The sequence below is a fragment of the Pipistrellus hanaki genome, assembly GCF_964339955.1.
Source record: "Pipistrellus hanaki genome assembly, chromosome: 14".
Lineage (NCBI taxonomy): Eukaryota > Metazoa > Chordata > Mammalia > Chiroptera > Vespertilionidae > Pipistrellus > Pipistrellus hanaki.
In genome coordinates, this window is record NC_140516.1 from 39699243 (window position 1) to 39716661 (window position 17419).

Sequence of the window (17419 nt, forward strand, 5' to 3'; positions counted from 1 at the left end):
ATACATCCCCTGACTGGGGATCAAACCCACAACCTTAGCACATTGAGGCGATGCTCCAACCAACTGAGCTTCCTGGCCCAGGGCCTCTTCTCCCTTTAATAAACCATTTCCCCTCCCCCCTTAAATTTGCTGTTCTCTCTAATATTTTTTTCTTAACGGAATAAATATTAATACAATTCATTTTGGTGGAGAGTGAGCCGATGACCAGAAAGAGGGGGGATGAGAAGTAATTTAATATGCTAAATTTTATTTGCTTGCTTATTTATTTATTTATTTATTTATTTTTTAGGATAAGGAAACCTGTGTGGGTACCAACAATCAGAGCTACATCTGTGACACAGGACACTGCTGTGGACAGTCTCAGTGCTGCAACTACTACTATGAACTCTGGTGTAAGTTCTTGCCTGGAGCTTTCTTGGAACCCCGGGGTGCCGGTTACTGCCTCTGCTCATTGTCATTGGAAAACTGGGGACTGGTCAGCCTTTTTCTCATTCTCTTGGGAGCAGCGTTGGCAAGTAGAATCAGTTTCCTGGTTCCGTAAGTGATTCCTCCTCCGTAATGGAGGAGGGCTCTGATGTTCTTTGGACATTGGGGGCTAGAGACGGAAGAATATGGTCTGGGCCTTCTTCAGGGGCTGTGGTTGCCAGGTCTGCTGCAGAAATCCTGCCTGGGTTCTCTCTGACGCTCATTTCAGTGTGTGCCGAGCAGTGATAACCTTGGGCCTTTCCATGGGCATCCCAGACTCCTAGGCTTGCCCTCTTTGTGAAGAGAGGTTTCAGCAGCTAAGCTGCTGTGAATGCCACGCTGGGCTCTGGGAATGGCTGTAAATCCATTTTTTAATTTATTTTTTAAATAAGAACCACAAGGTTTCTGGCCAGTGTGGCTCACTGGTTGAGCGTCGACCTATGAACCAGGAGGTCACATTTTGGTTCCCCGTTAGGGCACATGCCTGTTTACGGGTTTGATCCTCAGTAGGGGTCATGTCAGGAGGATTCTCTCTCATCATTGATGTTTCTATCTCCTTCTCCCTTCCTCTCTCTGAAATCAATTAAAAAACAAAACTACAAGATTCTGGAACTCCCCATGGAGCATCAAGGAGCTGCTTCTGTTCCTGAGATCCCTCTCAAATGGATAATCTTTCTGTAGCTCCTGCCTCAGAGCCCTCCTGGAGAGAGGGAGCCCCGTGCTCTCAAGCTGAAGTGTCTGGAGGCTTTTCCAATGCCCCCAACCTGTTACCGTCAGCTCATTGCCCTGTGGAGACAGACAGTCCTTGTCTTGCCACTGGTTTGGTTGAGGCCAGGACCACTTGTACCTTCCAGAGTTGCCCAAGGGTGGGGATACTGTTCACTAACTCACTTTGTACTCTGATCTTCGGGGTACTCAGACAAGACACTATCAGATGCTCGAGGAAGACTGGGAGGGTGGGAGAGCCCTTAGGGCAGGTGGCCATCACTGCAGTGGTTCTCACAACTGTCTGCTGAGAGAGGAAATGATAGGCTGTTTCTCCAGATAATTCTAAGCACCCCTCGCTCCCTCCACTTGGAAATGAACTTTGGACTTGTTTGTCAAACCATTCCCTTATTGCCACCAGCACCCCTGTCCCTGTTCCCTCTCTTCTTTCCGAGTTCCTTATTCCCCCCACGTCAGTGATATGTCAGAAAGCAGCTAGAAGGGCTATGATCTGGAATGGAGAGGAAATCACACTCTTGGCCAGGAAGACTCCCTCTAAAAGCAAAAGGATCTTGTAGCCAGTGGGAGTGGTTTTTACAAAACAGGACCTCTTTTCACCCTGGTCCCTCCCCTTTGAGACTAAGAACCTTTCTGAGGAATCTCAGGTGCGGGTCAAGTGTAGACTCCTCCCTCAAGGAGAAGATAGATCTCAGGATATTTCTTTCCTCCCACCCCCCCCCACCCCCCCCCCCAGTCCTCCCACATATATAAGCAGCCACCAAGGAGGTTCAGAATTATTGTCGCTATTTTAGAAGGGGTGGGGCTGAAGGACTTACTGGAGAACACAAAGTGCCAAGCAGGTGGACAGACTCTGTTTAAATGTTTTAAAATGCAGATAACCACAGGGTTCAAATTCTCCCTCCCACCCCTTGTTAAAACAAAAGTCGAAGCCAGGCTGCCAGAAAGCCACTAAGCTGACAGTTTGTTTTTCTGGGGCCTGGCCCAGGCCCGTCAGTTGCGGAAAGGGCTGGAGTTGATGGCCCCATCTCAGACTGACAGAGCCTCCTGAACTGCTGGCAAAGCAGGCTCCGTAGCCACCAGAATCGGGTCACCGAAGCCAGGGCAGGGTGGCGGGGTGGCGGGGTGGCGGGACAGGGAGACCCAGATGACAGGGAGGCTTGAAAAAGCCAGAGGAAGAGCTGCATGAGTGGCCAGTTCTCTCTCCAGTTATGGTCAGCTGGGAAAGGGGAGGCCAGATAGAAACCACAATCTGGACGAGGAGAAAACCATTATTCCAGTTGCTTCATGCTTTCTAAGTTCTTCAGGGATGGAGACTGTAAAAGCAGAACTTTCCTCTCACCTGTGCTCAGAATGGCTTCTTGGTCAGGAGATGCCCAGAGAGTGCCCCACCCCCCTGAGAATCGTTTGGTTTTCCTCCTTATTAGGGTCTTGACCTTCCTCTGATGTGTGTGGAATGTGCCGTGTCAGTTCTCATCAAAACTGTCCTTTCTGTGGCCTTGAAACCTCCTCCCTCTAATTGCCTCTAAACTTTGCCTACAATGTGAAAGTAATGGGCTTTGGGTTATTCTTTTTGTCTCTTTACTTTGGAAGGAAGAAAATATCAGCCAGGAAATCCTTGGCAGAAGGCTTCCAGGGGGAAAATGCCATTTGCACCAACCCTTTTATCTCTGTTGAGCTGAATTTTCCTGTGTGCTGAGGACTGTCACACACACATATGTGCGTGCGTAGACACACACACTTGCACTTTAACTCATCATTCAATCATGTATTCGTTCAGCAAACCCTATTTCAGTGGTTCTTGAACTTTGGCAAGCATCTGAATTTCCTGGAGGACTCATTAAAGCACAGTTTTCTGGGCCCCACTCCCAGACATTTTGATTCAATAGGTCTGAGCCCGACCTGAGAATTTGCAATTCTAACAAGTTCCTCCAGAATGCTCTGGCCTCTTCTGGGTTGGAAAATGTGGGCAGATAGAATCCTTGCCTTCAAGAATGCCCTGCAGTACACACAGCAGAGGGGGGAGTGTATTTGCCAGAACTGCTGTGAATGTCCAAAGGAGAGTTTGCTTTGGCTGGATAGGAGTCAGGCAGGCTGGGTGGAAGAAGCAGCATTTGAAGTTGGGCTTAAAAGGTGGGTAGATTTAAACACATGGTCAAGGTTAGAATGATTTTCCAGGCAGAGGAACACCATGGGCCAAGGCCCAGTGAGAAAGAACAGAGTATGGATCACATTGCTAATCTTTCCCCTGCGGCTCCACTGGGAAGAAACGGCGATAACGTGGGTGCTAATGTGCATAGAATTCTCCTAGTGCCAGGCACTAAGCTGGCTCCTCATGCACATCGTCTCCTTTCACCTTCGCCCTGTGTCTCTGGACCAGGGGTATGCAGCTGAGTCATTAGGTCAGTGCTCCTCACTCCACAGCCGTCCCAATGCCAAGTGCCAGGGTGGAGGGTGATGGGCCCAGGTCCTGGAGGGTCTCGAATGTGCATATTTACTTTCCACCTAAAGATGCAACAAAACCAAACCAAACCAACAACAGCAACAACAACAAAATGAGACCCGGGAAGGCCAGGAACATACTCAAGGCCAAAGAGCCTGAACCTGGACCTCCCAGTTTTCATCTCCGGGCTCTTTCCATTCACCCGGCTCCACTTTCTAGGGAGAGGTCAGAGTTAGGAATTTTTGCTCCTAATATAATTTTGGGGAACTTCAAGCAGGCATCAATTTTCCCTGGTTGGGGCTTTAATGAGGCACAGGGGAATTTTCCTGAGATGACATCAAACAGATTATTAGCAAATTCAGTTAATGCTGCCCATCTTTTCACATTTTAGCCTTTTTCTTAATTTTTAGTTTCTCTTAAGATACTTATTGCTGACTGCCCTTAAAGAAGGCCTAGGGCACTTGCCCTGCTGAGCCAGGCGGAGAGCGGGGAGCTGGGGCCTTCTTCGAGGCACTGACTGGACCCCAGTTCCCTAGCTCTCCAGGCTTCAGAACAAGGGCAGGTTGATCAGTGTAAATGGGTTGGTTTTCCAATGGATTTAGACAAGAATAGAACCTACAAGCAGATTATGGATTAAAAGAGAAATTTAAAACCTTGCCTGTAACAACAACAGGAGTAATAATAAACTGGGGAACTTAAGTTGTATGCCATGGTTCTGAATACTCTGCATATATTAGCTAATTTTCCTCACAGTGACCAAGTAGGTAGAGAGCATCATTCTCCCCATGTTACAGACGAGGGAAGTAAAAAAATGATCGGCCTCAAAGCTAGGAAATGGCTTTTGCGCTGGGATTTGTACCCCGGTTGTCTGCCTCTTTTCTGTTTGCAGTCATGCTTATAGGAAACTTGTCCAGTCTTTGAGATCAAGTTGCAAGTTCGCTGAAGTCATTTCCCAAATTCAGGCCTTTTCCCAGTGGTAGTGGCAGGAGCTCCTGCTGAGAGGTGTAAGGAGCGCAGGGGGTCACGTACCATCCCGTAAGAGGAGAGCTAATTTCCAGTATGCTGTGGCTTCTAAGGAAGAATTTCCTGCCATTTGGGGAGTGGTGTTTTCTCAAGTTTATTGTGAACTCTGGGGCACGTGACTCTGTGCGAACATTGGACTCTGATTGTTTTTAAAAGCATGTTTCCATTTTGCTTAGCATGACATATGCCCCCTACCATGAGGTCACAGGTTTCAAAGTTTCATTGAGGGATTTAATCACTGGGTAGGTATGTGTCTTTTACTGTGTCACTTTCATTAAGTTTTCCTTTCTTAAGCTCTTCCTTGTTTGTGAAATCTAGCAAAGAGATCAAAAGTTGGCACAACTCCATTAAAGATTAGTCTGGATATTCCCCCTTGAAAGTTGATAGGACACTGCTTTGACTGGAATGGCTTCCAGGAGGATCCGTTTTGTGAGGGTCAGACAAGAATGCCTTCCACCTTCCATTAAATGGATGCCTTCCACCTTCCATTAAGTGGGATCAGCTCATTCGAGGTCTTTCTGGACCTTTACTATAATAATACTATGTCATCACACGTACCACTAGACTCATTTTGCTCCCCACTTTAGTTTTCCCATAGTTTTGATTCACACAGTAATCCAGTTGTCCTTTTCTTTCCCCAGTCCCCTTGACCTGCTTAATTTTTCCCTTTTTTTTTTTTAAAAAAAAGGCCCTCTTTTTCTTTTATATTTATAGTTCAGTGGATCGCAGCCTTTTTCTGGATCAAGGATCTGCTTATGAATCTGACTAATCTGCCCTAGCTTGTTTGGCTCAGTGGATAGAGTATCGGCCTGCAAACTGAAGGGGCTCAGGTTTGATTCCGGTCAGGCACATACTTTAGTTGCAGGCTCAATCCTTAGCTCATGGTACATGCAGGAGGCAACCAGTCGATGTATCTGTCTCACATTGATGTTTTTCTCTCTGTGTGTCTCTCTGTCTCCTTTTCACTCTCTAAAAATCAATGGGGTGGGGGAGAGGAGGATCTGCTGGACCCTTTAACCCTTTGTATGCCATAAATGTCTATAGACACAGTGGGGATGGTTTCTGTGATGGATGTGTGGCAGTTAACTGGCTAAATACTCTCTCTCACCTGAAAAGCCTATAAATTCATTGCATTAGTCAGTCTAGGTTATGCTGCAGTAACAAACATGTTCAAACTCCTAGCAGGTTAAAACAACAGGTTTACTTCTCACACTATAGTATGTGTGTGTCACAGATGGGTTGGGAGCTTTGTGCTCACTTCATCATCCTCTAGGACCAGACAGACCCTAAAGTCACTTTCTTGAATGTTGCCGATTGCCATGGCAGAAGGAAAACTCATGGAGAGTCCCATGTCAGCAAGAAGTATCCTGGCCTCTAAAAGATGTGTCATTTCTAATACCAATTCATTAGTTAAAGCCAGTCCCAGTGCCTCATTCAATCAAAAAGGGACCAAGAAGTTCAAACTACCCACGTCCCAAGAGCAGGGGAAACCAGAAATATCTGGCCAGTGTGAAAACTAATGCAGGAGATTTTTCCTATTAAAAGCAATGTTTTTTGTTTTGTGTGTGTGTGTGTGTGTGTGTGTGTGTGTGTGTGTGTATGTGTGTGTGTGTGTGTTTAAGCATGTTTAAAAGCTGAGAACTACTGCCTTAGATCATGAATATTGTGGCATGAATGTTAAAAGTTGTTTTACCTTTTGGTAAGGAACTACAAAAAATGACTCTAGAAGTAAAAAATAATAGAGTTAAGTGTTGATTCACTAATGCAGGGGAAGGGAATGTCCAGCCCCAGGGCCATGTAAGGCCCATGAAACCATTTGGTTTGGCCCTGCCAAGGCATTAGCGGTGAGTTAATTAAATGACCAAATACAGCAGGCTAATTTTTAAGTTGATAATTTTGTATGGTCCATGAATGATGTAATAAATACCCAAATGGCCCTTGGCAGGAAAAAGGTTCCCCACCCCTGATCTAATGGAAGAATGTATTTTATAAATTATCAAGTAACACAGAAATATGAAGGTTATGCTGAAAAATAAGAGAAATGTAGATAATATAGAGAGTTCAGCCCAGAATCTTTGTGACTTTTAAATACATTGGTAGTCAGGCTTTTCAGCAGAACGCACTGTGCTTATTTGTGGAGCTTTTCTCCAATGCAGTCCCTCCTAAGAGGCTGGAGTTAACTAGATCGACCTGGAGGCGATGTTATAGGATGGCAGCAGGTAGCCAGTTCTCTTTCAGAGCTCCTTTCTCGCCTCAACACATCCTCGGGGCTCCGCTAACAGTGTCTGTCTAGTCTTCAGTCATCCAAGCAACAGGAGAGAAATGTAAGTTGAATAAGCAGATGTCAGTAGTGAATCTGGGAAGGGAAAGAAGACTTCTGAGTTCAAATTAAGTTTATGTTCTCTGGTTGGGAATGAGGTTTTTCTGTCGGCTATTGGGAAAATGGGGAAAATTCCTCCGCCCACTGCCCTCCGCCTGTTGTCTTGCCAGGGCCGTGCAGAAAGTCCCATTGAACATGTACCACAAGCAGGTAGGTGCCACAGCTTGCCAGAGCCTGGCGGCTGTGCTGCCTTGCCATCTCACCCTGTAAGGCTGGCTCTGTGGGGAGATTCAGTGGGGACACAACTGGGGAACGGAAAGAGCTGTTGCCAGAGGCCACACCCTAAATGTCAGTGGGATCTTTTAGAATAGTGTGTTTTGGTACAAACAGAAAAAAAAAAAAAATCAGGATTCTATTCATTTATAGGTCTGTCTGTAGGGAGAGTAAGCCTAAAAAAACATGATGTTAGCTCATTCTGGCAAGAAGTACATGTGGAAATACTTAACAGATTCTAAACAGATTTATAATTATAAAGCAGATGATAAAAACTAGATGTAGCATTTGTAATGGAAAAAAATCTGAAGTTATTCAGAATAGGCAATAAATGAACAATAATATAATCTATTCTCATTTAATAACAGTTTACCTACAAATTGTTCCTCAGATAAAATTTTTTAAAATATGTTTTTATTGATATCAGAGGGGGAGATAGATGGACACGTAAATAATGAGGGTCATTGATTGGCTTTCTCCTGTATGGCCCCCTACCCAGGCATGTGCCCTTGACTGGAATTAAGCCTGAGACCCTTCACTCCGCAGGCTGATGCTTTATATCCATCCACTAAGCCAAATCGACTAGGGCCAGATCCATTTTTTAATTTCTAAGAAGTACATTCACCTTAGAAAAATTAGGAAATGTAGATAAGCAAAAAAATGAAGGAGCTGTTAACCAGAAATATGCCCTGATATCCAGGAATAACCTTGGGATTAACTTCCTGATCATTCCTAGATGTTTAGGTAGACTTTTTTTTTTTTTTTTTTTAATATTTTATTGATTTTTTACAGAGAGGAAGGGAGAGGATAGAGAGCTAGAAACGTCGATGAGAGAGAAACACTGACCAGCTGCCTCCTGCACACCCCCTAATAGGGATGTGCCTGCAACCAACGTACGTGCCCCTGACCAGAATCGAACCTGGCACCTTTCAGTCCGCAGACTGACGCTCTACCACTGAGCCAAACTGGTCTCGGCTAGGTAGACTTTTTTTAAACATTATTTTTTTTTAATATATTTTATTGATTTTGTACAGAGAGGAAGGGAGAGAGGTAGAGAGTCAGAAACATCGATGAGAGAGAGTCATCGATCAGCTGCCTCTTGCACACCCCCTACTGGGGATATGCCCGCAACCAAGGTACATGCCCTTGACCGGAATCGAACCCGGGACCTTTCAGTCCCCAAGCCGACACTCTATCCATTGAGCCAAACCGGTCCCGGCTAGGTAGACTTTTTTTAAAGCAAAAATTGGGATCATATTTTATACTGTTTTGTAATCTGCTTTTTAATTTAATACTAGAGGCCCAATGCACGAAATTCATGCACTGGGGCAGGGGGGCGGTCCTTCAGCCCTATGATTGATCACCCCTCAGAGGGAGGCCCTGTCCACTGCCGCCAGCTGGGTAGCCTAGCCTCCCTCTTTGGGGCAGTCACAGAGCACCCCGGCTGGTGGCCTGGGCCTCCCTCAGCGGCACAATCATGGAGCGATGGCAGGTGCCCTCCGACCAATCGCATCGCAGCCACCTTGGCGGTGGCAGTCAGTGCTGGATCACCGTGGTGCCCATGACCCAGGAGGGACCGAGAGGTCAGCAGTTAAGCCCACTTGCCAGTCCCCACCCACCCCAGCCTGCTGCACACGCAGCCTGGTGTTCAGTCATGTGTTTGGTTGTTTTGGATGTTACGGACCCTGGCTCTTTATATATTAGGATTAGAAACATCTTTAAAAAAAAACAGTATCTATGAAAATTTTTTAAAAAATATATATTTTATTGATTTTACACAGAGAGGAATTGAGAGGGATAGAGAGTTAGAAACGTCAATGAGAGAGAAACATCGACCAGCTGCCTCTTGCACACCCCCCACTGGAGATGTGCCCACAACCAAGGTACATGCCCTTAACCGGAATCGAACCCGGGACCTTTCAGTCCACAGGCCGATGCTCTACCCACTGAGCCAAACCGGTTTTGGCTCTATGAATACTTTTTAATGACACCTGTCATTTCATTATATGAATATATTCCCAGAGTAATTTGAAAGTCCATCCAAAAATATATTAATTTTAAAAATAAAAACCTGCAAAAATAAAATTAATCACAGATATATTAAGTTTTCATTTACTTTGTTTTGATTTTTATAATTTGAAAGAAGAAAATAATTGGGAGGGGGAGAATTAAAATTTGTCATAATCTCACTACTTAAAGATAGGTCACTTTTTTTGTGTTTTTTCATTCCAGTTTCCCCATGTGTATATATATATATATATATTTTAAAACAAAATTGCTCATTAATTAAAAAAAAAAATTTAGGAAGCTTTTTTTGTATACATTTGAAAATTGGAGAGGAGTAACTAAAAACCAGTGGGAAATGAGAAGAAATAATGCACCCGGAGAAAAGAGGGCTGTGGGCCTTCTCCCCTGTTCCTCTGCCCCTCTCTGGGACAGGGTGGACGGAGGGGAGGCTGCTCAGGGCCCTGAGTCGAATGCAGCTGCAGGCCAAAGGGAGGTGGGAGTGGATTGTGTGATAGGAGATGGAATTGTACCGGATTATATCAAGAGCTGAGGAAGTCATTTGCACTCCCTGGGGAAGAGATGGGCCTGAGGCAATTAGAATTTTCCACTTCTAACTTTAGGGATTCTTACATTGTGGAGGGTTCGTGGTAAAGAAAAGCCCCAGGTCCTTTTGATGATACTAGGAAGACCCTAAGAATTGCTTTATCAGGCAGCCCCTCCGAGGCCCCTTTGTAGTTAATAATCAGCTGAGCTGTGGCGATTTTGGGAGGCTCTTTGCTTTTGGTGAGTAGTCTGATATCAGCAGCAAAGCCTGGAGCTTTCCTCATGGGAGAAGATAGACACTAAGAGAAGCTAGAGCATGTTCTCAGAGATCTCTTTTTTTAAAATATGTTTTTATTGATTTCAGAGAGGATGAGAGAGAGACAGAAACATCAATGGTGAGAGAGAATCATTGATCGGCTGCTTTCCGTACACCCCACACTGGGGATCAAAACCCAGGCATGTGCCCTGACAGGGAATTGAACCGTGACCTCCTGGTTCATGGGTTGATGCTCAACCACTGATTCACACTGGCTGGGCTCTCAGAGGTCTCCTAACAGAGGAAGAGTACACTGTCCTAAAAGGGGAGCATAAATAATACCCATCAAACCAAAAATACGGGAGGACCAGTGGCTGGAGAGTTGCCTTGGCACTCTGCCCTTCCCCCGAGGTCCCTGGAGGCCCCCCAGACTGAGTGGCCTCCTTTACTGTCATTCTTACAATCCTGCCCTCTTCCGTCCCACATGTCTTTCACTTCGGCACAAACATTTATGAAAATGGAATGCAGGTTCTCAATGTGAATTCGCTGAGTGAGGCCTGACAGTGCCAGCGTTGACCAGGTGGGCACCGCTGGGAGCCTCCCTGTTCTGAGGGCTGCCCTCCGGCTGGTGTTCACTTTGTCCCTGCCTCTCTGTCTTGTTTCCCCACGCCCAGGGTTCTGGCTGGTGTGGACCATCATCATCATCCTGAGCTGCTGCTGTGTCTGCCACCACCGCCGAGCCAAGCACCGCCTTCAGGCCCAGCAGCGGCAGCATGAAATCAACCTGATTGCCTACCGGGAAGCCCACAATTACTCAGCGCTGCCATTTTACTTCAGTACGTACCCCAAAGCCCCCCAACCCCACCCTCGGGAGCCCAGGACACACAGACTGTGTGTATTGGTGGCCAGGGCTCCGATGGGCCCTGGGGGTTTGCCTCCTTGCCAAGCACGGAGCAGGGCTTTGAAAGTACAGGAGAAGGGGGCAGTCACATCAGCACCGAGCAGCCAGTGCTGGGGGTGCGCTGGGCCATTCCACACCTACGCTGTCTGGGTTCTGACCAGGTCTCTCTGCTTCTTTGGCAGATTTTTTTTTAGGCAGGTAGTTGGATGATGGACGATGTGAGTGAATTGAGATTTAGTTTACTATCATGCTGAGCAGAGGCTGCCATGAAAGGGACAGGTGTGTGTGGAGGTGACATTTCTGAGAATCAAGAAACTCGATGACTCACTAAAGGGCACTCACCTGACCTCTGGGCTTCCATACATAGGCCCTCTTAGTCAGTGGAGGCCTGGCTAGGCAGCTTGTCCAAAGCCATTTTGCAGTGTGTTCTATAGAAAAAAGTGATCACAAATGTGGAATTTCACATCTAGAAGGGTTAAGTGCTTAATACAGTGCCTGGCATGTAGTAAGTGCTCAATGAACGCTAACAGTTACAATCAGATCATCAGTGCCTCAAAGCATTCAGCACAGGGAAAAGATAACTCACCTGGCATGTTCTTACTAAGTCTTGGATGACAGGCCCTCATCCTTCACTGGTAAGCCATCCCCTCTTGATCTGAGTCAGGATGAGGTTTGGTTTGTCTTTCCAGACCACCTCCAGCCACACTAGAGTGAGAGACAACACAGATTTACAACCTCCCAGAACAAGGCCCTCTTCATAATATACATCTGGAAGGGTGAGGGAAGAAAAAAGTGGTCAGAGAGTCCTGTTAGGGTCCCTGACCCTGAGGCCTAATGGGGCATAAGCGGAGGACAGTCTGACAGTGAAACAGGAGACGTGCTTGCATGTGAAGCAGTCCATTCCAGACAGAAATGATCTCTTGGCCACCCACCACATTTTCCTAACCCTCTGCCTTCGCTCCAGACCAGACAGGCAGGAATCTTTGCCTATGAAGCAGCTTTAGGGGTTCTCAGGTTTCAAGAGGCTAGCTTAGGTGACTCCCACAGCCCTCTGCCCTGCCCACAACCAAGAGCTGTAGCTGTCACTCGGTGGGTATGCTGGGGTGGGAAGAGACAGATGCGGAATGTCTCTGTCCTAGAACAATTGCCAGTGCAATAACTTCTCCTCCCTGCCTCCCCATTTTAGGGTTTTTGCCAAACTATTTACTACCTCCTTATGAGGAAGTGGTGAACCGACCTCCAACTCCTCCCCCACCGTACAGTGCCTTCCAGCTGCAGCAGCAGCAGCTGTCTGCACAGTGCGGCCCTGCAGGCGGCGTCCCCCCAGGTGCTGATCCCGCCAGGGGCTCCCAGGGCGCCCAGAGCAGCCCCTTGTCAGGGCCCAGCAGAAGCAGCACAAGACCCCCGAGCATCATCGCTGACCCTGAGCCCTCCACCATCGACATGCCAGCCGACCCAGCAGCCACCAAAGCCCCTGGAATGGAGCCCAGCGGCTCTGTGGCTGACCTGGGGGAGCTGGCCCCCGGGGCCTTCCTGGACAAGGATTCCGAATGTAAGGAGGAGCTGCTGAAAGATTACAGCTGCGAGCAGGGCGGCGCCCTCCCCGACAGCAGGGACAAGACGCCTGGCAGACATCGCCGCTTCACGGGGGACTCGGGCATCGAGGTGTGTGTGTGCAACCGGGGCCACCACGACGACAGCCTCAAAGAGTTCAGCACCCTCATCGACGACGCTCTGGACGGGCCCCTGGAATTCTGCGACAGCTGCCACGTGCGGCCCCCCGGTGACGAGGAAGAAGGGCTGTGCCCGCCCTCCGACGAGCAGGCCCGAGATCTCGGGCATCCCCACCTGCCCCGGCCACCGGCGTGCCTGCTGCTGAACACCATCAATGAGCAGGACTCCCCGAACTCCCAGAGCAGCAGCTCCCCCAGCTAGAGCAGGCCCTGCCCGGATCTGAGAACTTGGCAAAGCAACCAGGGTAGGGGAGAACCACGAGAGAAGCATTAAGTGACTTTCCAAGAAAGTGGTACAGCCACTTGGTCTTTTTTTTTTTTTTCTCCTTCCTTCTTGCCCCCCCCACCCCCTTTGTTTCTGCATTTTCCTACATCTCCAGGTACAGTTTGGGGTGTGGATGCCCCGCCCCCCATAGAAGCACAGTATTGTGGAGGGCTGAGAGTTGGTTCTGTGACTCATTCCTCATTCCCCACCCATCTCCTTTTTTTCCTTCTCAAGTCATATTTCACTACCTGCCTGGTCGGAGGTACTGTGTGTTTAAGAAGTCCCCAAGGAAGTCACCCTGAGGTGACTCTTGGCGATGGAGTGGATTTTTGCTCTGGTATTCGTGTAAGAGAACCTTGCTGTGTCCGTCGGGAGAGGCAGCAGGTCTCAGCCCTGGGTGAAGGAAGCCTGCAGAGACCCAGGGCTTGTCATCCCTCTATGCCAGTGTCTGCAGAGCTGGACTTGGCCCAGTCCTGTGGGAGGGTGAGGGCTGATGGGTTGCTGTGTGGTAGGTAGGTAAGGGTTTGTTGCATTCCCAAATTCCAGGTGATGAGATCGATGCATCACTACATCCCTGCCCAGCACGTTCTGGCTGGCTGCAGACTGGTGCAGGCGGAGAACTTTATACTGCCTTCTCTTTGTATTTCTTTCTTTTTTTTTTTTTAAATAGAAAAAGAACAAAAGCGAGCTGAAAACAAGAGCTTTACCAGAGGGCAGGCAAGAATTCTATTCTGGAAAAGGGAAGTCTGCGGCTCTTTCTCAAGTCAGCCTTCAAAGAGCCGGGAGATGTTCTGTGTAGCGGCTTGGGCGGAGGCTGTCTCCGGGCCTTCTGTGGGTGCACAGGCAGCCCTGAGCCACAGTGGTGGATAGAGGGCCAGCCTTCTGCATCTCTGCCCTTCGGTCTGTGCCCACAGGTGGCCAGGGCCCTCCCCCAACCCAAGCATGCAGTCTTTGGGCCTGTACGTCTCACTGTTCTCTGAACAAACGAGGCTGTGGTGCTGAGCAAGGGCAGCCCCACAGGCCGGTTCTCACACAGTATTTTCTCTTGATTCTGAATAAGTTTGTTGTTGTTGTTTTAACTAACCACTTGGGGGGGAAATGGCCTTGGTTATCTGTGGTTTTCATGCCCCCCTCCCCTTGTGAGTGGGGTAACCAGCCGTAGCCTATGTAAAGAGTCTGAGTGGCCCCAAGAGGGGGTGGAGGAGCCGGCGGAGCCGTCCAGAAGGATCACGGGATCCTTGTCACTGCAGTTTGGCTTCAGATAACCAGTGGAGCTTTGATGGGAAGAATCTGAATGGAGAAAACAAGCAGCCGAAACTAACATTCCCTGCTCTGCCCTGTTCATTGGAAGAGTTTGGTTCTTCCCCCACTCTTGAACGATGACATTTAGACTAGGCATTGACCTTTTGCTAAGAAAGGGAAAAAATATAGACGTATACAAAAATAGACAAATCCAAGGCTGTGAGGTGAATGAGTGTCTGTGTTTGGAATCCACGAAACCAAAATCTGTGTTGAACAAAGTGAAGTCCGTATACAATGACTTTTTGGATAACCTGTGTGTGTGTGCGTGTGTGTGTGCGTGTGTGTGTGTGTGTTGTGTGTGAGCCCCCAACCCTGTTTTCCTGTGAATATACTTTGACTGGCAGCCATTCTGTTCCCATTTACCACGTGTTCGGAGCAGATATGGCCCTCTCAAGGTAATTTATTTTACGCATTTACTGTTTACTGAACAATTGTCTGACTGTGTACTCGGGTGTATTCAGCAGCGTTGTCGACGGCAGTCCCGTGTTTGCCAGAGATACTGTCCTCAAAGTAGAGGTTTTCCTCTACCCATCACTGCAATTTGCACATTGCTCCGCGGACATGCGGAGGCCTGTGTTCTGTTCCCTGTAAATGGAATCGTGCTCTGAACCTGTCTGCCTCCCTCGGCTGCTCCCTGCCCTCGGTATCAGCCCCCTGGGGGGTGTTCACAACCACTCGGCGCAGAAGGTGAAGGTGGAACTCCAGACCGAAGGCTTAATTGGATCTTCAGGGACAAGCTTGGACTAGCTGTGGCCCAGACGTCAGCCCTGCCCAGAATCGCCAGGAGGTTTGGCAGACACCGCAGGGCTTTCCTTCCTATGCCGAGGTCCAGCTCATGTCAGCAAGCCGGTGCGTGGCGAGAGTGGGTGGGAGTGCGTCAGCAGCCCTCAGATGCCTTTCCTTCCACCGTTAAAAAGAAAAAATCCCAAACAACTCACTGAAGTGTCTCCAAGAACATCAAGTTTTACCAAAATGAGTCCGCCTTCAGTTCACTGATCAAATGGATAAATTCTGGCCCTCTCATGTTTCCTGCCCCGTTAGAGGGGGGAACTGGTCCGAGTGTGAAGGTTCACTGCGGCGTCCCACCCTAAGGCAGGAGTCTGGGATAATGGAACCCGGAGCGGGGCTTGATTCCAGCAGTCACAGTCTGTCCCTGCTCCAGGAGGCTGCCCTGCATGCAAAGGGAAGGGAAATGGGGAGTTGAAGGACTGGTTAGGGGGCCAGGGAGATTTGGTGGAGTCTGGTTTTCCAGGTGAATGAGAAGGAAGGGGTTGGTCGAGGGTTTGGTGCTACAGTCAGAAGATTTGCAAATGCTAACACATTCCTGTGTGCGGCACATCACCATTTGTCAGTTATGTGAATTTGTGTATTTTAAGCAATAAGATTCAGCTGGTCAGACCTTTCTGGGCAGTCTCGGTGACGCATTTCCTGTGCTGTGATTGTTCTGAAGACAGAGTGGCTCTAACCACTGTGAGAAGCCCAAATAAAATCAATCCCAAAAAGTCCCAGTGCGCTTTTTTTTCTTGAAACACTTTGTTCCTTTTTCCTCTACTTCAGACTTCAGGGAGTCGTGCCTGGAGATTGCTAACCACCAGCGCGTTTCCCTCCTCCACACCGGCTGAGAGGCGCCCTGCAGTTGAGGACAGGCTCCCAGGCCAGGCAGAAACTGCAGGGCCAAGAGCAAGCCGGGGAATGCTGCTGCTGAGGCCAGGCTTTGTGCTGAGTTTCCCTGAAACCCTTCTTCTTCCACAGGGTACCTGTCCGATGTTTGAATACTTTGCAAATCAGACCCCTGAAAAGCAGACGCTAGTTTTGTCAGATACCTCGAACCTAAAACATGATCTTCAAAAGGAAACAAGTACTCTGAAATCTGTTAATGCTATGATAGCCATGTGGATGGGAACTTGGCCTTGGAATTGACTATGCAGAATGTGTCTTAGTGATTCTTCCACTTGGTGCCCAACACAGTGCCAGATGCTAAGGAGAATGCGAAGGCAGTACGTAAGTCGGGCCCATGCCCTCTGGAAGTTAAATTATACTTGGGAAGACAAAACCATACCCATGTGACAATAGGTAACAATATGAGGTGGATTGAGGAGAATGAATGTTACAGATTCAGAGAACCCCAAGGAGTCGTGGGAGGTAGTTTGAGGCAGGGAACTCAGAACTGATTTTTAAGCCGTGGGGGAGACGTTGATGTGCCAACATCTGTCACCTTGGGACAGGGATTATTCCTGAGACTCACGGTTACTACTTTCTAAAGACTCCTATTACATTTTTTCAGATGTTGAGTTCTTGCTCAAAAGGAAGGAACAGACCAACCCAGCAAGACGTTTTGGGCAGCCTACAGGTGGGCAAAGCAAGGTGATGTGGAACCCTCCCTGAAGGGGTTCCTGTCTCCCCGAGGGGAGCAGTCACTAGTGGGGGTGCTGGCAGAGAGCAGAGCGTTCTGTCCTAGCCTTGGAGTTTAACCTGCAGTCAGCACTATTGTTTCTAAGAGCCCAGGGTAAGCCAGACATGTCCCTGCCACCATCTTTGACCTTCAGCTAGAAGTCCCTGCCCTGGTCCTTCAGTGACTCAAGTGGGATGGTGGCTGCCTACTTCCTTCTGAACTGCTGGGCTCCAAGTATTCCCAGGGGAGCCACGATCGCATCTGGAGACAGTCGAGCTCTAACCACAGGGAAGACGTGGGAAGTACATCATTCTTGTCTTTAATCGAATGTCTGAGTGACAGAAAAACAAACATACAACTCAGAGGTGTGCATATACCCTTGTTGCCCAGGTCTGCAGCCTGCCCCCATCACTGCAACACCAGACTCCTGGGTCACTGAGTTCCTTTCCCAGGTGACCAAGTTCAAGTGGAGACAGTACCAATGCCCTACAGCACAAAGTAGGGTAGCTTTGATGAACTCGAATTTCAGGAAATTCCCCATTCTCCACTTTGCTCAGTTTTAGGGGGAGGGCAAAAATGGCTTCACTCAGGAGAAGGAGTGGGAAGTGGTTTGGCTGATTGTTGACCTAACCTGCTGGAAACTTGCTTCTGGCTGAGCCTGCTGCAGAGGGCAGTGGGTCCTGGGAGGTGTTTGAGGTGTTTGGGATATAGGTTTCCACCCTGTGGGTGAATGGTGTTAATTTAAGAATTGAGCATTTATTGAGCACCTACCG

General features: G+C 48.2%; 1 protein-coding gene and 1 long non-coding RNA gene across 3 annotated transcripts in view; both read left to right on the top strand.

Moving 5' to 3' along the window:
• WBP1L (WW domain binding protein 1 like) overlaps window positions 1–15756 on the top strand; it is a 53796-nt gene extending 38040 nt beyond the window's left edge. For both annotated transcript variants that reach the window (XM_084903881.1, XM_084903882.1), the window contains exons 2-4: window positions 290–392; window positions 10728–10889; window positions 12141–15756. In XM_084903881.1, the coding sequence (XP_084760007.1) occupies window positions 290–392; window positions 10728–10889; window positions 12141–12889 (1014 nt within the window). In that variant the 3' untranslated portion in view covers window positions 12890–15756. The remainder of the gene's footprint in view (window positions 1–289; window positions 393–10727; window positions 10890–12140) is intronic.
• On the top strand, window positions 2641–10711 carry LOC311632422. The gene is made up of 3 exons (XR_014796790.1): window positions 2641–7991; window positions 8471–8786; window positions 8831–10711. It is a non-coding gene; the product is annotated as an uncharacterized lncRNA (long non-coding RNA).
• Window positions 15757–17419: the final 1663 nt, after the last annotated feature.